General features: G+C 39.2%; 2 protein-coding genes across 2 annotated transcripts in view; one reads left to right on the forward strand and one right to left on the reverse strand.

Annotated features, from left to right (window-relative positions):
• Positions 1–7866, forward strand: part of LOC149277986 (telomerase protein component 1-like) — a 28655-nt gene extending 20789 nt beyond the window's left edge. Inside the window, exons 38-50 of the mRNA XM_089502480.1 lie at positions 97–251; positions 828–938; positions 2905–3012; positions 3110–3254; positions 3379–3446; positions 3536–3668; positions 3829–3965; positions 4061–4179; positions 4263–4395; positions 4521–4614; positions 6555–6643; positions 7412–7516; positions 7729–7866. Coding sequence (XP_089358606.1) covers positions 97–251; positions 828–938; positions 2905–3012; positions 3110–3254; positions 3379–3446; positions 3536–3668; positions 3829–3965; positions 4061–4179; positions 4263–4395; positions 4521–4614; positions 6555–6643; positions 7412–7516; positions 7729–7866 — 1535 coding nt within the window. The remainder of the gene's footprint in view (positions 1–96; positions 252–827; positions 939–2904; positions 3013–3109; positions 3255–3378; positions 3447–3535; positions 3669–3828; positions 3966–4060; positions 4180–4262; positions 4396–4520; positions 4615–6554; positions 6644–7411; positions 7517–7728) is intronic.
• A 635-nt stretch (positions 7867–8501) lies between these two features.
• Positions 8502–20382, reverse strand: LOC149277987 (poly [ADP-ribose] polymerase 2-like). The gene is made up of 16 exons (XM_089502481.1): positions 20325–20382; positions 20063–20176; positions 19636–19706; positions 18099–18149; positions 15622–15718; positions 14358–14433; positions 14125–14227; positions 13675–13831; positions 13434–13572; positions 13285–13348; positions 11947–12081; positions 11614–11741; positions 11235–11334; positions 10490–10588; positions 9324–9448; positions 8502–8661 (listed from the first exon to the last, which is right to left on the reverse strand). Exons 1-16 carry the CDS (start codon positions 20380–20382, stop codon positions 8502–8504), a joined length of 1677 nt encoding a protein of 558 aa, XP_089358607.1.
• Between the last annotated feature and the right edge of the window lie 620 nt (positions 20383–21002).

The raw sequence follows: 21002 nt of genomic DNA on the forward strand, positions 1-21002 counted from the left end.
TGTGAAAGCACCTTCTTCTTACTATATTTTTTTTCTGTGGTTTGTATATTACTGGTATTTGTCTAATAAGACATACATTTTGTTTTCTTGTTTCAGAAGATGTTTCAGTTTGCCTTTGGCTGTTAGAAGATCTGCTAAATGCCGTTTCACCTCCTGCCCCGGTCTCTGTTTTGCGAGGTCACTCTGCTCCAGTTACGTGCTGCTCATTCAGCAAGGATGGGCAGTTCCTAGCTACTGGAGGACAGGATCGGGTGAGAGCAGGAGAGGGGTTAAATTAAATGTGGGAAAGTGAAATTGTGCGTGGTTAAAATATATTCACTACCAAGGTTCATAGGGGTTAGGAAGGAGTGAGCAAATTAAGCCAGGATAGGCAAATATGGTAACATGAATGTTGTACATGGCTGTTAGAAAGACATTGGCATAATAAGTGATGGAACACTGAAGAGGCCGATTATTTGGTAGGAGGCGCTGGTGGGTTTGAATCGCCTTTGTCGTGTAAGGAAAAGCTAGAAGACGGGTTATATGAAAAGTAAAGTAGATGATTAAATAGTGGGTGGAAAGGGCACCACTATCTGTAGGTACAGACTTACAAATAAGATGTTTCTTTGTGGTGTGGGTATGCTTCGGCCTAAACACTGTATTAAAAGGTGTTAAGTTATTACTATATCTGGTTGTAGATAGTGAGCTGAATTTTTTCCTATACAGCCATCAACTTACAGTGCAGGTATAATATATTTCAATTGGTAGGGTGCCAACACAGGGGTGAACACATAAATGATTGACATAGTAGATCTTAAATGATGTAACGACTAAATACTGTCTTTCAGTCTGTGCTGTGCTGGGATGTCGCCTTAAATCCGCCTGTCACTGTACATGCTCTGTTGTCTTGCCATAAAGACTGGGTATCTGACTGTGCCTGGACTGAGGATACGAAATTGGTAAGACGTAGTGAATCTTTTTTTTATTTTTTTTTATTTATTCATTTATTTTTATTTTATTACTTTTTAGTCAGATTGTGGCCGGTTACCAAAAATATATAGAAATATGTGTATTTTGAGAGTGGGGTTTAGAAAAGTGAATTTGTGTGTGTGTGTCACATTGTACTGAGCTATCCCAGTGGGGGCGCTACTAACACAACCCCCTTGGAGGCTACTACTGTAGATATGCCTTGAGGAAGAAATCCTGCCACTGTGTCTACTAAAAACAATTCTCAAAGAAAACATACATTGTGTGTAAAGCTGCTTAACCCCTTCAATCCCCTATAGACGTACCGGGATGTCCAAAAAACGCCCACAAAGAAACCCCTATGGATGTCCCGGTACGTCCAGCCCTTCGTGCAGCGTCAGGGCCAATTATTTCAAGAAAGCCATATTCTCCACAAGGTGTAGGGAGACCTGAGTTCTCTGGGGGTTGAGTTTGCCTGTCCAAGGACACCCTCTTGCTTTGGACACTAGTTTCTAGTTATAAAAGCAACTGCTGGGCCACTGAGGAGGGGCCTGTGGAGGTACTGGCAGTTCTTCAAAATAGGCTTTGACCATTTCAGAGGTGGACTACATCCTTCTTTTATTCCCCCATCATCTGCTGACTTTCCTTCATGTTCCAGTGAAAGTGCCCAGCACTTTTAAATCTGTTTTGGCTGAAACACAGCCTATGAGTTGGAATACCTGCCCTTAGCATTGTAGAATATGTGCTGCACAATGCAAACCCGCAAAGCCCCCACCTCTAACTGCTTTCACCGTATTTGCTGCCCTGTCGGTTACCACCAGTCTCATTTCTACTGCCGTGCATGCCTGTCCAATATTTGGGCAGTCAATAATGGGCCGGTTAAAGAAAGACATGCTGTGCACTAGTGGCGCTCCAAACCAAGTGGATGGACAGCTCGTCCTTCAACAATGAGACTGGTAAAGGGAATGCAATTCGCTCTGCTTTAAGGTGGTGCGGCAAGGGAAGCAGTAGTCGGAAGTGAGGGCCTCTCCCTCAATTGTTGACAAGGAAGCACCTACCTTTTGACATTCCCCTTGAATTGAAAGTGTTCTCGCGTAGACAAGTTCAATGGATATCCTTGCCCCACCTGTCTCTCAGAATCAGAAGGCTGAGGCCTCACCACGCCCTTTTCTCTGCCTGCTGCTGGTGGCGGCTGTTGTGTGTTTGTTAAATGCTGCCAGTTTACCCTTTAAGAACAGCTGCTGTCACGACTGTGGGTACTGGATAGCAGTCTCTGTGCAAGGACAGGTTCAAGCTTAGAACTCAACATTGGGCAGGCACTAAAGAGTGGCTCCTCTGTGGTATTTTGCTTTAGTGAATAAACTTCAGAGTTTTAATGGCGTCTCATATTTTCAAGACTTTAGAAGTTCTCATGACGCTTCTATGACAGATCGGCGTTTAGTGAACAAACATACCATATTAGCCCGATTACAGGCCGCCTTTTTTTTTTTTTTTTGGGGGGTGCAGCCTATAATCAGGGTTTTAGCATTTTTACCTTCTCCATGGTGTCTGGAAGACCGGATCAGAGCATTTTCAGTAGTGCGGTCCGGCGAAAATGTGGTCCCCTGGCAATGCGAGCGAAACTTTAGTTCCGCCATGATTCTTGATTCTCAACGTTGATGTAGATGAGACAGACTGGAGCAGGAAGTGGTGGTCATGTCTGCCGCATCTACATCAACGTTGCAAAACTAAAGTTTAGGTAAGGAGGGTAGGAGCCTCCTACCATACGTTAAATGTAAAACAAAAAAATAAAAAAAAATGTTTTGCGTTAAAATAGCACCAAACTCTAAGGGTGCCTGTAATAATCGTGTGCGGCCTATATTCAAGGCAATAAGGTATATCATAAAAACAATCACTGACTTCTGCAGTAATCGGTATCTGATTTTAATACAAAATTGTTTTTTTTCCTTCTACCTACAGATCTCGTGCTCAGGAGATGGGTCTGTATGCCTCTGGGACATCACACAACAGCAATGTCTCTTGCAGTTTGCAGGGCACCAAAGTGCTGTCAGCAGTGCTATTTGTGTGGTATGCTTTTATCTACTACCGGGTCAGGGAACGATCATATTCTTCAGTTGCTGACAAGGATTTTATAGGTTTTGGTTTTGTTTTTTCACTGTCGCAGGGAAAACATGTGCTGTCAAGCAGTAGGGATGGATGTCTAAAGGTGTGGAATTTAGAAGGTGTTGAGATTTCTAGCATCCCAACCCATCATGGGCAGATTTATCAAAGCATCGCATATTTGGAAACCGAAGAAAGTAGGGGTGAGTGTATACTGAGAATAACTGTTATGCAATGGAATAATAATCTGCAGACATTGCTGAAGAAGTTTATCAGGATTGGGTATTTAGAAATGCATATGACCTCTGCTAACAACGTGTGTTCTTCTTTAAGATGATGCTGAGTTGGTGGTTTATACAGCAGGTTCTGATGGCTCTGTTTTAAGGTGGAACCCACTACAGGTGATTCTTTTTAGGAAAACTATGCTTGAAAAAACAGTGTTATAAAAGAGATGTATGTAAGATTCTGTGATTCTTGTCCTTTCATCTAGATGGACAAGGTACAAACACTATATGGTCACGGACATGCAGTGATATCTTCGTTAGCCAGTCCCAGATGTAATGCCATTGTCACAGCTGCATTAGATGGCTCAGTACGAATATGGGGAATGCCTTGCAGAGATGGTATGTATTTGTCAATGTAATAAGCAATGTATTACTATGGTTAGCCATATCGCAAACCTGTAGGTGAATAGAATGCTCTAAAATAGTACATCCTGCATGTAAACAAATTGTAAGCTATGTGACTAATGTTCATCGATCCTGTGTGCTTTTCTCTACACAGAGCATCCTTTGCCTTATCGTCACGTTGGTGCAGTAACAGCTGTTGCATGGTCTCCAGACGCAGAGCTAGTGGTGTCAGGTGGAGAGAATGGAGACCTTGTGGTGTGGAGGAACCAGAAGGTGGTGCTCTCTGTGCAGGTAACACAAGTTTACGCAAGTTGAGGGATAGATGTCTAATTTTGAATGAGTCTACTCTGGCCTGTAATTGATTATATTGTTACTTTGTGTTACAGTGTAGCAAGCTGTGTATATCTTCGGTTGTGTTCACCGCCCCACGATCATTCTGTGTCGTTTCCAGTGATAACAAAGTTTCGAGTTGGCTCCTTTTATCTTGTAAAGGAGATGGCTTAAGGTGAGGATGTTTCAGGAGTGGTAGAAAGTTAACACACAGTGCAACTTGCCCTATTACAAAACATGACATCTCTCTACCTACAGACTCAAGAAAGTGTACAGTGTAGAAATGGATTCCCTTGTGGTCGCTGCACATATTACTTCTTCAAACCGGGTGCAGTTACACACAGTGTCTGGGAAAATATATCTCCTGGAACCAAAGACTGGTTTACTACAGGTACTTTTGTATTACTGAACCTGGACTGCAAATATCGTATGCCTGTTACTGAATGTGGGAAAAGGTATGGTAATTTTTACGTTGCATTTCTTGATACAAAACAGTGTTTCTTCTCCTTAATGCAGCATGATTTGCGAAGTGTACTAGATACCAGTTTCCAGCCACCACCAGAGCAACTGGAGCCTGGCACCATTGTCACAGTATCAATACCGGGCTTTGGTAAGGACTCTTTCAGAAAAATAACACACTTAATATTTCTGGCTTCTTTTCCCTGCTTCATACGTGGTCATTTTTTACATGTATGCAATTGAAATATTTGTGTAAATGTTTTTTTTTATGTGTGTAAAATACGTGTGTATGTATGTATGTATGGGTGTGTATATATATATATATATATATATATATATATATATATATATATATATATATATATATATATATATATATATATATATATATATATATATATATATATATATATATACCGTATTTGCTCGATTATAAGACGACCCCCAAAATCTAAATATTAATTTAGGAAAAAAACAAAGCCTGAATATAAGACTACCCTATGGGAAAAAAGGTTTTACTAGTAAATATTAATTCATGTAAACAATATTTTCATATTTAATAAAAGCTATGATTGAGAAAAATATATTTTTTTATTTCCTTTTATTTGCCACTCTGCCCCCAGAAATGCCTTATACCCCCTATTTGCCACTCTGCCCCATGATGTGCCTTTTAACCCTCTATATGGCACTCTGCCTCCAGAAATGTCTTATACCCTCCTATATGCCACTCTGCCCCATGATATGCCTTTTAATCCCCTATATACCAGAGTGGCATATAGGGGGTTAAAAGTCATATCATGAGGCAGAGTGGCATATAGGGGGTTAAAAGGCATTTCTGGAGAATATATATAACTGCTAACAGCAATCACACTCCTATCAAGCCAAGGCAGCCAGTACATGCTGGAACCTGGGGATGATAGGAGTGTGAGTACAGGCTCCCTATGCCATGCTACCACCACCACCCCCCTTACACATCCATGCTATCACACACACACACTCATTCACAAACATTTAAATACTCATTCATTCCATTAATCACACATACTTCAATCAAAAAAACCCTCCCCCACACCCTTACCTGAACTGCAGATCTCTCACTCGAAGACTTCTGCAGGGGCCCAGCTGTGCGAGCAACTTCTCTGGCCCCGCCCCCAGAGGAAGGAGGGGGGAGGCAGAGTTATGTGACACTCTTCTAGCTTCCTGTTCTCCTGCTGCTCGCGACCAAAGCCGGGTAAGGAGCATGGCCCTAGCGGACATTTTGAGATCTGATTAGAAGACGACCTCGATTATAAGACGAGGGGTATTTTTCAGAGCATTTGCTCCTGAAAAAAACCTCGTCTTATAATCGAGCAAATACTGTATGTATGTATGTGTGTATGTATATGTGTATATCACACACCCACCGTATTTGCTCAAATATAAGACAAGGTTTTTTCAGAGCAAATACCCCTCGTCTTGTATTCGAGGTCGTCTTATAATCGCACCTCAACTAGAGGTCTGACTATAAGACTAAGAACCAGCCCCCGCCGCCGTGTTGCAGGGGACCTGAATCTAAACCCCCCCCCCCCCCGGCAACCGCCGCCGCCGGCACTTCCTCTGGAGCTTCTATCACTGAGGGCTGGCGTGACATAGCCTTCCGGTTTCCATCGTAGAAGCCCCAGTGGAAGTGCCAGGCAGAAGCGGATGTTGTCTATGCAAGTCGTGCAGACGTTCCCTGGCAGCCAGGAAAGAGGATCCCCCGCAGTGCTGCAGGACCCCCGGATCCTCCTCTCTGGCAACCTCCTCTCATGGCTGTGCCATGTGTGCAGACAACCTTGGCTTCTCCCCAGCGCTTCCGCTGGGACTTCTGTGGTGGAGCACCGGCGTGACATGACCTTCCAATGTTCAGTCATAGAAGCCCTGTTGGATATATATATATATATATATAATATATATTTCTTCTTCAAGCAGATTTTTGCTGTTAGCTGGTAGTAATTGGCTATTTTGCTTTTTTACTTCCATCATCTGTAAAGGCCATTAGCTTTTTTTTTTAATGAATTTAGTGCTTTTCAGCTGCTTTCTACATTGACCGATATATATATTTTTTTTCAGGCATATGCGACTCAGCCGGAGGGCTGTGGCTGCACACCACAGGGATCAATGGTTCTAAAGACAAGGCAGATAAGTGGAAAAGAATACAGGTAAAATTACCTTGTGTGTTTATTTTGTATACCCCGTATGTAAAACAGCTTCTGGTTTGGTCCCCAGACAATACTTGGAAACGAGTGAAATCTCAATGTATTTTTCTTGATAAAACGCTTTCTAAAAAATAAATAAAAAATAAAAAAAACTGCCTAATATGATTTTGCAGATGAAATTGTATTTTTATATATCTTATTGAGCTTTCAATCATATCAATGACAAAAATAAATCTGCATAGAGAATTGACATTCCTGATATTTGGTAAGCTATAAATACATGTTATGCAATCAAGCACAACAACTGAAACGTTTTCCAATGTGGGGCAAGTTTAGGAAACCAGCTTCTCAGCAATCCCTCCAACAGTCAGCTCACACATTTAGATACATTTGAGATAGATAACGTCGTTTGGGGGGTGTTCCCATAAAGAAGAGGTTCTGGACTCACCTTTCATTATAGAAATTTTAAAAAAGTTTCCCCCAGAGTTAGGACAGTCAAAGAGGTGCAGTAGTAGAGCACTGGGCCTGGACACGCAGACACTGACACATCATAGGTACATGCAGCCTGGTGGAACAGGATTGGATTTCCCCAATATTTTTTTTTATTTTTTTTTTTTTTTAATGAATCCCGCAGAGTAAGGACGGTCAGAGGTGCACATTAAGTATATGTTTTTGTTCTGATTATTCCTTGTTCTCAGATTCACCATGCATATGATCAGAGGTGCACACTAAGTATATAATGTTTTTGTTCCGATTATTCCTTGTTCTCAGATTCACCATGCATCTGTCTCTTCTCTGCTCGCAACTGATGGTTACGTTGTTTCAGCATCAGCTGACAGGACTGTGAAAGTCTGGGAGTATGACCCATTCAGACAGGTGTGTGCGCATGTTCATGCAGTAAAGGCTAATACAATAAGGGAATTTAAACATGCATGGGATCTGGTTATCCTGGACCTTGATGAAATCAAGGATCGATTCTGAGCCCTTACATCAGAAAAAATAAATGGTTCTTATCTACTAGTCTGTTTCCATTGGCTTATCCTGCCAGTGGTCTGTCTACTTGTGCTAATGTTAACCTGTATTTTCAGGTGGGAGTTTTCCATTGCGAGGGAGGAGTTACCAGCCTGTCACTCGCTCCTAAACTCCAGAGCCAAATGGCAAAGGAGCTGTGTCAGATTGCCTGCGGAGATCAGTATGGAAGTGTCTATATCCTCACTTGTATTTAAAAAGTTGTGAAAAATGTAACTTGACTGCATTTAGCATATCCTGGCAAATGTAGCCTAAATGTTAAGGGCGTGTTTACATACAGTACTAAGGATCTGGATAATGGTAATAGTTACAGTATCAATTTATTCCAAGAGATTAATGTATTTGCTAATGTAGTACTGATTCAGAGTTGTCTATAATAAATCCACACAATAAAGATTGGTGTAAAGATTTTTTTCTTTATCACAAAGTGCACACCGGCACCAGCACAGCTTATTTCATCAACACTAACTGATACCTTTTACTCAAACTTTAACCAACTGGCATTTCTGCTCATTATTAAGCCCACGTCATTAAGGTGAACATTATCTCTTTATTGCGGGTTACAAGGCAAGACTGAAGACACATCAGGCAATGTTCCTCACAGTCATCAGTACTCGGTATTTTGTTTGAATTTTTAATATATAAATATACAACAGTATTAGAATTCTAGCAATACATGAAATTAACACAATAAACTAGGTCCTTATGAGACATGTTTTAGAATATCTTCAAAATAAGTAGATAAAATGATCAAACCAACAAAGTTTCTGTCCAATCAACAATGTTTAAAGATTAAAGGAGTTATAGTCCACACTCCCACCAGAGTGCTTTTTCACCATAAGGATGCATAGTTGAAGCGCACTTGGAGCAGGTACTTCATCCGAACTTGGTTTGGATTGTAAACAATGTATTCATTGTAATTGAGTGTGTAACCAGCTTCATTTACCAGTCCTGTTTCCACAAGGGGCCCCAGTGGGACCAATGCTCCATCACTGCAACAAGTATTCGTTTATTTTAGATTATTGGCTAATGGTAAGGAGTGTGTCAGGGTTTATATAATGTACAAAGTCAGTGCATTAAGGCATACAAATCATTACATTTATTTATGTAGCGCTTTACAATCAGTCGGTAGGACAAATTTAACATCACAAACTATAAAACTGGTACAGTAGGAGAAGTTGGCCCTGCTCTTGCAAGCTTAAAATCTACATACACTTTCCTTTCATGTTGATGAACCCTGCCTACTTCTCCCCATACAAAAGTCTAATAAAGCCCAACAATATTGGGCTTTCAATCAATTTCTTTGGTTGGGAACCACTAACCAATACAGTGCTGGTCTGCAAAGGAAAAGGGGCCAAATGTTCTCCAGCCCTGTTAAGATTAGCAGTGCAGCCACCATAACCATGGGCAGTTTGTCATGCTGCACATACTTGAGAAATGGTGCTTTCCACAAACAAGCTTACATACTAAAGGAAGTTGGGAAAAAGTGTAATGCAGATTTCTACCCGCAATGGCTGCACATCTAATAGATTTTCAGTATGATGCATCATAGATGCAGTATTTAAATTATAATTTGTAGGAATTTGTCCCTCAAATAGTGATTGAAAAAACAGTATTCATATTGACGTGCAACAAATATCAGTCTGTTACTCACTGTGTGATGATGTTCTTTGGGTCAGGGATGCTGCGACCTAAACCTTTAGTGCTGTTTTTCCCCTTCAGCTTTTCTTGAGCGGCATAATCTGCAACCAGGAGCTCATTACATTTACCAAGGGCCACCTGATAGTAAATGAGACGATGCATAACATTGTTCTGTTACATTTATTTATATAGCACTGCCAGAGTCCGTAAAATAAAAATCATAAACCGGTACAAAAGGAGAAGAGGGCGAGATTACAAGTAAAACAGTAGGAGAGGACTCCTTGGATGGGGATGAGCTGGTCGAGCCAGCATGATCTGTTGAGTTTGTTCAGATGGCTTTATTACAATATTGGCTGAGAGTGTTACGAAAAGAGGTTGTAAGCTTCTTAAAGTGGGTTTTCAGGGACCTTTTGAAAGTCGCATGCGACTGAGAAAGTCTGATAGAACCAGGAAGGGGTACAGCACAAGTAAAATCCTGAATTCTGGAGTGGGAAGAGGTAATGAGAGTAGAAGAGAGACAAAGGTCATGAAAAGAACGAAGAGGGCAGATAGGGGTATAAGAGGGTGCAGTGTTAAGGCCTCTGTAGGTCAGGATCAGGAATTTGATTCTGAGGGTATGAGAGCCAATGGTGTGATTGGATGACGGGGAGACCAGTTAGAAGAGAAAAGCAATAATCCAGATGGTATATCACAAGGGAGTGGATTAGTATTTTTTTTTCTTGTGTGAGGAATTGGCATATTTTTCAGGTGAAGGCAGCAGGATTTGGTGAGGGGTGAAGGAGAGAGTAGAGTCAAGTGTGACACCGAAGTAGCGAACTTTGTCAGTTGGTTGGATGGTGGAGTTGCGGACGCCATGCAATTCCAGAAAAACAGTCAGTCAGGCAGGTTAGAAGAAATGGTTGGGGACAGGAGATCTAGATTAAGGGGAGCCCTAAGGAATACCAACAGATAGATTTGTCAAGGGTTTGTAGAAGGATTGGGTGGTCAACTGGGTCAAAGACTGCAGGAAGGTCCAATAGTATAAGTAGTGAGAAGTGGCCTTATGTTTAGCAGCAGGGAGGTCGTTAGTAATTTTTGTGACTGCTGTCTCCGTGGAATGCTATACGATAGGCCATAAAGGTTAACAAACTTGATAAAATTTTACAAAACAGGGTTAGAGTAGGAAGCATGTGATAATACCTCTGATAACAACAAGATCCCCACATTGTTTTCACGGGTAGTAAAGCAGTAGTTTGCACTCTTCGAAGAGACATCAGCAAAGTATATGCCTTTTCCAAACTGTGTGCAAAAGGAAATAGATGACAGTGTAACTGGCTTTGTTTGAAGCAGCAAACATTATTTGTAAAATTATGATTATGCAATAAACCGCTCTATCTGGGTGACTGGCACTGCCAGTTTGCAATTACCTAGTCGCTAACACTCACCACTCCTCCTGTGAGCAATGTGATTTCTCAAAAGGCTGATAAAGGAGACCCTCGACCCTTCTACCTTTTAGGAGCCCAAACAAGTAATCTTCACTACAGGAGCGGTGAGGAGATATTGCTTTGTTGACATCTATTGTCAGCTAACCTGGACAGCTGCAAATGCACCTTGTTTTCTGAATAATAACCATCAAATAAACAGTTATTTTAAATGTCTTATTATTTTCATAAGATTATACAATACATATTGACTGGCTATTTAAAGCATAACAAGAATGAAGACGTCTCTTCATCCCTGCTACCGATACAATGGTGCACCTCCCAGACACTCTTCAAATGTACTGTCCGATCAAACAAATAACCACCTCTTAAAGCCCTTACCAAGCCGAAGAGCTTTCAGTACTATGTATTCTCCTGCTGAGACAAATATCGATTGTGGCATTTAAGTACAAGAATTAATGTGACATCACGAGTATGCAAAAAGAAACATAACTTTGTCTTACCATATAACCAGTGACTGGAGCCTCCGGTGGAGCAACACGCAGCCCTTGACTAAGAATCCCAACCCAGTTTGACAGACGTGATCCGTGCCACAGGAGCATCCTATTCAGAACGTGACAGGATGAATCTTGAGTGATGCTGTAGATTATGTTAAGTGTCTAGCTAGTATGCAAAAACATCTGCGCTAGATCCCCATCACAAATATTTAATTCAACTAATTAACATATTGTTTTAATCAATGAACTTGTGGTATATCCAGAGCCATATTGTCCTGAACTCATACATTTCCAATCTACACTTGTTGTACAACCTAACCCCCCCCCCAAATTGCTAACATATGCAAACAAGCGCACACATTGACATCCATCTATTATCTCTAACCTGTTTGGGATATCATGTTGGAAGTTGCTTTCCTCCCCTTCTCTCTGTACCTGGAACACATCCAGCAGGGTCATTGTGTAGTCATTGTGTGTAGGAGCATGGGTGCTCTGCAGATAGCTCTCAATAATCTAAGAAACAGAGCAAAATAAGGGTAAATAAAATAGACAATTATATAAGTTGAGTTTCATGGATTTAATGAGTACAATACTAAATAATAAGAATGAATAACGCAGAAGTTGTCTCATTCAAACATCAAACTGGTACAGCCGTAGAACATTTTGTCTAACGTAGGCACTTCAGCAAAAGGAGTAATATAGCTTGTGTGTTTTGTACCTGAAAGTCGTTGGATGTCTTCTCCAGGGGCTCAAGTGAGCAGTGCAGCTGCCGATACTGCCGGTCCACAGGATGCTCCAGAGAACTAAGTTCCATACTTGCCAGCTTTACTGCAATCTGGATGTCCCCCAGAGCCTGTGGAGATAAGGGAATTCTTGTCTGCTCGGATCAATCATGTGAGCCTAGAAGGAGTTGTGTAAGTTTGCACCAGTAGAAAAGTTAAAAAAGAAAAAGAAGGACAACGAAACAAAGAAAACAAGAAAAGTGGGGAAAGCAGCTTCTAACACCAGTAAGCAGTTCCCAGTGCTCTAGAAAAAGACTAGACTAAATGTATTTGACTGATGCGAGCGCTGGCAATCTTGGATATGAACAGTTGCAAAAAAACAATAAACATTTAATACTGATGAAAATATACAATACATTGAGAAAGTGAACAAATAACACATATGTATTTGTAACAATTCATCGATTTCAAGAACATGATGCATTTCACCAAATAGCTTCCTCTGAGCTTAACGATTAATAATCCCTCACACTGAACCTTCCGCTAAATGACTGGGGAGTGTTCTGTGTGGCTCCAACGAGCCCTTATTGGTATATATGGTTAACACCTTCTGTGTCCCGGGATGAATTAACAGGAATGATAAATCACAAAAAGCAGACCGAGGCTAGTGATTCAATATGGGTGATTTTCACTATTAGAAAGGGGGAGGACTGTGTCCGTCACTTGAATAAAATAATTTTTATAATTTATTCTGACTTGATCAATACATTTTGATGAGTGGATAGTCACTATGTAGTTTAAAAAAGTGGTTAAAACTTGCCAAATTTCACACAAATCTTTTCCATAGCTTTAGACACTGGAGCACAAAAAAATTGTTAAGAAATGTTATATTTGTCGGACTTATAACCTAAGCATGAATATTACTATGTGCTAGTGGTACACAAAACCTCAAAGCAGAAAAAAGGTGACAGAATTGGGCTGAGAATTAGTAGAGTAGAGAAAAAAATATAATGTATATTGTAAATGTATAATGAAGGTTGTTTGTATATAGCGTGTGCTAGGTACATTTTTTATATGATTATATGAATTCCCTGCCGTTAAAGGGATGGTCTAATCCGTAATTTTTTTTTATTATTTTAATGCATGGAAAATCCAAAAATAGACTCCAATATATAAACGAGTAGGAGCCCAATTATTTCTATACAGAAGAACACATATCCTTTTTATTTAGGAAAAGCGTGGGACAGATAACAGAAAAGCAGAGAAAACCGAGTCTGCAAAGACATTGGTTGACAGCAGGACAGTTGGTCAGAGAGACAGATTTGTGCCCCTACCTCCAAGAGGCACACTTTCACAGCAAGCTCTTCTTGGGTCCTTATAAGAGGTGGTGTCCGGAGGCTGCAGTGGTAGACAATACGTGTTCAGTGTCCTTTTCTAGATATGCATAGACAACGTCCCAAAACAGATCCAACTAGATACTAACCCAAAATCATGGGGGATACGGGTGTAAAAGTCATTACATGCCTCCAAGAGTTCTCTGCCAAATTTCTGCTTTTTGATACAGTTCTCTATTTGCTGCAGAGAGCAATACCCAGCACGAATTTGCTCTACAGTCAGTTTTCCTGTTGGACACAGTAGGTTTCGTCATCTGATTAGAAGACAGTATAGCAAAAACGGATAAAGAAGCAATATGAAGTCTGCACAATGAAGCAAGAAGGTCTCACCCAGAGGTGCTTTCTTGATATCATATTTCATCTCTAGAACGGTCTGCTCCATGGCTTGTAGGTTACAGATCAGCCGGATCAGTTCCTGGAGTCGCAGATCTAACTTGGATTCTGGTTTGGGTACGTTTTCTTCCTTCACTACTTTCTCTTCTTCTACCTGTGGTAAATATCAGACAGTTATTGTTATTAAGTTAGAGAAGAGGTAAATGTATGCCACGTTGGGTGTTCAACCACAGATATACACGAATTCAAGCATCGCTACAGAAATTCTGCTTGCTCTGTGACTCTCAACCCTGGCAAAAACTGCTGAATGAAACAAAGTGTGGTATCTATTCAATTTTACATACACAGAATACCTCAACTATATATATATATATATATATATATATATATATATATATATATATATACACACACAGTATACATGAGATTATCCTAGAATAATCATACCTCTGTCGTAGAATTATAATCCATCTTCAACATGTCATATTTCCCAGGAACTTTTTCAAAACTTTCACGTTCAGACCATTCATTCTTTGTCTTATCAAAAAACCTTTAAATAATGATATATTATTTTAGTTATAAAATGAAGGACGGAACATTAAATGGTAAAAAGTTACACTTTAATTAAATGATAAATATGCGGCTTATGATATATACAAAAAGCATTTTAATAATCTCACTTTTTTGTAAAGATATCCTTTGCTTTCTGGAGATCGCCTCCACAGGCTACCAGAGAGTTCTGTCCAATTTTTCCAACTGAAAGACAAATGCGTCTCAAGTCAGAAAGGAAACTCCAGTCCTAGCTCTGCAATGTAGTTCAACTGAAAGGACCATCTAATTTGCTAAAGAAATACCGACTGAGACCGGGAGTGTGTTACATAGGCTAACAGTGTGATTTGAATCCAATGCCATTCCATTCCAAATCATGGACAATGAAAAAAGAATTTGAAAGTTCATTTTGAAAAGTGGATGGCTCTGATGTGACTTCACAGTAGGGACATTTACATTTTTAAAGAAAAATATGTAATTGCTTAAATTAATTGTAATGTATACAGGTTCAGAAAATGCTTATTTGAAGCCATAGAAAACCCTTCCCTATAATCCCTTAAGGACCAGGGTTGTTTTACAATGTTTTCCAAAAACAGAGAAATGTTTGTGTTTTTGTGTTGTGATTAGCTTACCCACACACATTTTTTTAGGACAATTAGGGCTTTTTTTAAATAATAATAAAATACATATATATAATTATATACATTTTTCACAGTTTCACCTATAAAAGCTACGCATAATTTTTTTCCCCTTTTTTGCACAGGGTATTTGCAAGTGTATGAAATCACCAAAATGTATTCAGCTGTATTCAGAAATACGCCAAATGTATAGGCTATTGTATAATTTTGGAGATCTACAGGGCACACTACATGACATGCTCAGTTCACTGCCCGACAGCACACAGCCTGGGAGGGCATGGTAGTCACACAGAAAATAACAAGTTAAATGACATAATATACCAAGCAAACACAGTTGAGATTTTTTTTTTATCATAAATATGTAAGCCTTCTGCTCATTTTGTGCACTACTTTTTTTTCTGCTACTTTTGCGGGCTACAACTTGCATCACCTTTATCATAACTCTATCTGAGGGTGATGGAAGTTGTAATCAGCCCCACCTTAAGTTTAGTTTTAGTCAATATTGAACTGGTACGTTCATTATATGCATAGAAAAGCTGTTTTGTATTTTCTGAGTAAGGTTGATTTTGTTAAGTCATCGAGTAAGCCCATTATTTCTTTTTCTCTATTTAGCATAGAAATACAAAATAAGCACACAAAATATTTAGATATTTTAATACAGTAATATGAATATCACACCCCCAAATCATATTTCTCAATTCAGGTAACTATGTAAATTAGTCTACCAAGGTATACGATCAATCAGATGACACCTCACCTCTTCCCCAACGCATCCATATGCAGAAGCTCCTAGCACAGTCATCTTCTAGCAGCTGTATCAGGTAGAACTTATTGTTGTTGAACTGCAGGTTAGTCTGAAAAGGTGATAAAAGATATAGAGGTACAGTTGTACTCAAAGGTTTGCATACCCTGGTAAAAATTGTGAAATGTTGGCATTGATTTTGAAAATATGATTGATCAAGGAAAACAAAATGTATTTTATTTAAGACTAGTGATCATATGAAGCAATTTATTATCACATAGTTGTTTGGCTCCTTTGTAAATCATAACAACAGATATCACCCAAATTGCCCTGATCAAAAGTTTACATACCCTTGTTACAGACACACACAGGTTAAAATGGCAATTAAAGGTTAATTTCCCACACCTGTGGCTTTTTAAATTGTAATTAGTGTCTGTGTATAAATAGTCAATGAGTTTGTTAGCTCTCACGTGGATGCACTTTATAAACATGGAAAAGGATATAAAAAGATATCTAAAGCCTTGAAAATGCCAGTCAGTACTGGTCAATCACTTATTAAGAAGTGGAAAATTCTGGGAACTTTTGATACCAAGTCAAGGTCAGGTAGACCAAGAAAGATTTCAGCTACAACTGCCAGAAGAATTCTTTGGGACACAAAGAAAAACCCACAGGTAACCTCAGGAGAAATACAGGCCACTCTGAAAAAAGACAGTGTGGTTGTTTCAAGGAGCATAGTACGAAGACAACTGAACAAAAAAAGCCCGGTTACAATATGCCCGACAACACCTCGACACACCTCACAGCTTCTGGCACACTGTAATTTGGAGCGATGACACCAAAATAGAACTTTATGGTCACAACCATAAGCACTATGTTTGGAAAGGGGACAACAAAGTGTATAGCGAAAAGAATTCCATCCCCCCACTGTGAAGCATGGTGATGGCTCACTGATGATTTTTTTGGGGGGGGGGGGGGATGCGAGCTCTAAAGGCACAGGGAATCTTGTGAAAACTGATGGCAAGATGAACGCAGCATGTTGTCAGAAAATATTGGCAGACGATTTGCATTCTTCCACACGAAAGGTGCACATGGGATGCTCTTGAACTTTCCAGCATGGCAATGACCTTAAACACAAGGCCAAGTTGACCCTCCAGTGGTTACAGCAGAAAAGGGTGAAGGTTCTGGATGGCCATCACTGACCTTAATATCATTGAGCCACTCTGGGGAGATCTCAAATGTGCAGTTTATGCAAGTCGACCAAAGACTTTGCTTGACCAGTAACTGGTTTGCATGTTTAGAAAAAGTATGAGTCCCTTACTCCAGGGAAGACAGGCAAGACTTATCTGTCATCGAATTCTATGTTTTTTTATGTTAATTGCAGTCAGTCCCACAAGTAAATACTCTCAATCTTCTCACACTAAGTAAAAACCACAAATGCAGCAGTGTAAGTGTTGTTAAATAAAAGTAAGCCATAATTGATGTTAGATGTGATGTAAGTGATACATGTGGAAAAGTTTTTATTCCCATGAACAAGTCTCCTTTCAAAATCTCTGAACCTCTGCTGTTGTCACTTGGAACCCTGTGTTGTATCTTAACAACAGTTATGCAGTTCTATCAATTTTTAATGATAGTTACCATATTTATAGCACTGGCGTATAAGGAAATTTGAGTAAAAAAGTTTAAATAATAAAAAAAAACAGACACACACACAAACACACACATTAATTTTATATATTGCCAATATTTGAGAGGCCCATCCAGACTCCCTACCTTTTGGGAGGTCTGGTATGGGTCCTCTTTATCTTCCAGCGTTTTACTTTTGTGTGTTTTACTTTTTGTGCTGATGCCGGGGCCGGAGTGACGTCATCACCCAGCTCCCGGGGTCAGAGAGGGTGCGCGAGAGAGCTGTGCAGGGGAAGATTGTGCAGCTCTAGGATTTATTGGTGTATAACACGCAGGGAGGGTTTCAGCTTCATATTTTAGTTTAAAAAAGTGAGTGTTGTATGCCGATAAATACGGTAATGTTATTTTACTTTCCATTGGATTTAATGTACATTTGCAGTGGAAACAGAATGCATAGTTTGATTTAGATTTTTTAGTTTGATTGGACAGTCTTTTTTAACAGTATATTTTTACAGCTGCACAGCATTTTAAATTCAACTTAAGCTAGGACTGGCCTTATGCAGGTCATGTTTGTTTCTCCCGCATGTTGAACTGCTAACGTATACAGCTCCTATTTAAATAAGGTCCATTATAAACACAATGCAAACAATCAAATTTATTTTACACACTTCAAGTGTTAGGAGGTAGTAGTAAAATTAATATTTTAATTTCCTGTGTACTGTATAAACCAGTAATTTGTTGGGCTATACAACTATATTTAATCCTGAAGATCCAGTAGAAATCATATTTACCAGGAATGTAACAGCAATGTGAAGTAATACGGACCATCGTTATAGACATTAAAACATAATTATGTTAAGTGTACTCACCTGGTTTAATAAGACATCATATATATCATCTCCCTCACAGTATACATGAGCCTAAAAGAAAAACAAACAGGCTAAATAAGACAATGTGCAATACGACACACTGAACTTAGATGTTGTACACCCAGTGAAAATAAATAGTTATATAGATTTTATATATATACATATGCACATGCCTTGTTGTGAGAAAACGCTCGCTACTCATGCATTTGTCGAGGGAAATGTTTTTAGTGTCCATTCACTACCAAATGTAATTTCCAATATTGTGTGGAACGGGTTTTTGTCCTGTAAATGCTGTAAATGGTTATTTTCAAGTGCTGGAATTTGGTTAAAGTGGCAGGCAGGAGCTGAAAGCCTTGAGCATTCTTATCTGCGTTATACAAGAAGATTTTTGCATATCTCATAGCATCAAGTAAATAAATACATTTGAATAAACCATTGGTTTTCCAGTCCTTCTATAAGTATAAAAATAAAACAAAAACAAAAATGGTGCTACTTTAGCGTGTAATCTACCCAAACTTTTCTACTTTAGCGTGCAGTAATATGTGTGTATATATATATACACACACACATATATATATATGAATATATATGAATGAGTGAATTAATGTTTGTGAATGAGAGTGTGTGTGTGTGATAGCATGGATGTGTAGGGGGGAGGGGGGTAGCATGGCATAGAGAGGCTGTAATCACACTCCTATAATGCCCAGGTTCCAGCACGTACTGGCTGCTTGGGCATGATGGAAGTGTGATTGTTATATATATATAATATCGTTATAGTTTTTTTTGTCCAATTTTGGTGTGTTAACCACACTTTTATTAAAAATACGTTTTTTTTTTTTGTTTGTTTTTTTAAGGGGGGGGGGTCATTTTTGGTTTCGGCCAAGTGAACGCTGAATTTTTGGTTTCGGTCCACAATTCACACCATTGCACATAAAAATATTGACGATCACAGTCTTGCTTCAGACCAAAAACCCGAGGCTCATCAATTCTATGTCCATGGTTCCTGTTTTTTTAAATCTGCATCATGACAAGGCTCTGCGTGTTGCGGTACATCCAGAAGATTGTATTCACATAAACATACAACTGCCGTCTCTTCTGTGCAGATAAATTATAGCAGGGCTATACGGAACTTCTTACGGGTACTTGTGCTAGACAGCATGCATGGAAGTTTAAATGCACAGTAGTTTAACGGTAGACCACAGATTACCAATAGACTGCATGCTAAAAGTTGCACCAACAAAATAACAAATTGCATGAGTAAGCTAAAAGGAAAAGGAAAATATGGATTGCAATGATTTAGAAAAATTGGGAAAATGCCTTAAGCTTTTCTCTTTTAAGAGGTTAGTTTGGCTTTATGATTACTGGTAATTTGTTCTGAAATTTTATAGTAGTTTGAACGTTTAGCACAGTTTTATCAAATGTATTTGTATAACAGTATTTAATGTACATCTGCACTTGTAGCTTTAGCATTCTACTACATGTATAAATAGGCAGAATACCAGATTTATTAAAACTCTGTATGCTGGGAAATATGTACCTTTCCCAGCTTGCTGGTGCATTCTGGGTCTACAGGAGCTTTGCCTTTCAATACCAAGGTCCTAACTTGTTCTGCATAAATAGAAAAGGAGAAAAGTTATAATTAGTGTGCACTGGTAACAGAAATGAAGTAGAAAAACACAAAAGGAAACCCAAAGTGTGCACATACACAGAAAAGGGGACTTGATTCACAGAAAAATATTAAGATCACAAACTACTAAAAATACATCTACACATCTCTCTGTATAATTGGGATTTCTGTATATTCTAAATTCAGGTTACAAAGCATTCAACCAGCAGGTGATGACCGAGTATACTTTTTTTCGTGGATTTATTAGCACAATGGTATAATATTAATTGATAACAACCAAGATCAGTGTAAAAGGAGGTGTAATCTGTAAAGAAAGAAAAACATATTTATGGCCTACCTTTGCATTCCTCTGCTTCATTCTTGATGCTTCCTGCATTCTTGCGTACTCTCTTGCTCAATGGTCTGTTACTGATATTTTGATTCTTTTGATCGGTCCCTGCATCTGCTGCCACTAGGACAATCATTAAGTGTGATCAGAAATTACATAACTACCTATCAAAATGTCCCCCTCATTACAGAAACCCATTCTCTAATTAAACTAGTTTATGCTGCAAGAGTGCTTCGTACTGGTCCCCATCTTATCAATGAAGAGCACATACCAGATAAACAACGTTGAATGTTCCTCTTGTACTGGGTACTACAGTTCTTTTGAACCATGGCCTTAAAGTCCATGTTGTATTGCCGACCTCCTAAACTGAGAGTCACCAATTTGGTATCAGAGTGAAATGCTGTTTCCAATGAGACACAAGTTTCCGCATCATAGTCTAGCCAAACATCTTCATCGGACTGCCACTGCCACACAAAGACTGAAATAGATATAAATAAATGCAAAAGTCATGGTTCAAGAGCACTTAAAGTTGCTGAACAATTTATAAAAGGCAAAACTCACATTGTTCCTGCTCTTTCACAGCTAATCGGATGGGTCTTTGGAAGCCACTTTGATTATTCTTCTGAATCATTTCCTTTAGCTCTACCTGTAGAGAAATCCCCACAGCAGGAGAGACCACCACAGACTGCTTGCCAGAACTAGTAAAACATAAAGTTACTTAGCAGATTAGCATAAATGGAAGGCCACAAGCAACTGCTAATAGGTCCCCTTTAGCTTAGTCAACATATATGTGGTAAATTAGCATTACACGGTCATGAGACCCTCAAATCATAGGTGTGTAAAGTGGTTTCAAGACAAGAAAGTTGCACAGGTAAACCAAAAATGAGCATCTCATCATTTTGGGGCAATAACTAACTTTTTTTTTTTTTTTTTACTGTATGACCCTTTC

Source organism: Sceloporus occidentalis, unplaced genomic scaffold (genome assembly GCF_023333645.1).
Source record: "Sceloporus occidentalis isolate IW3139 unplaced genomic scaffold, rSceOcc1.0.p SCAF_204, whole genome shotgun sequence".
NCBI lineage: Eukaryota > Metazoa > Chordata > Lepidosauria > Squamata > Phrynosomatidae > Sceloporus > Sceloporus occidentalis.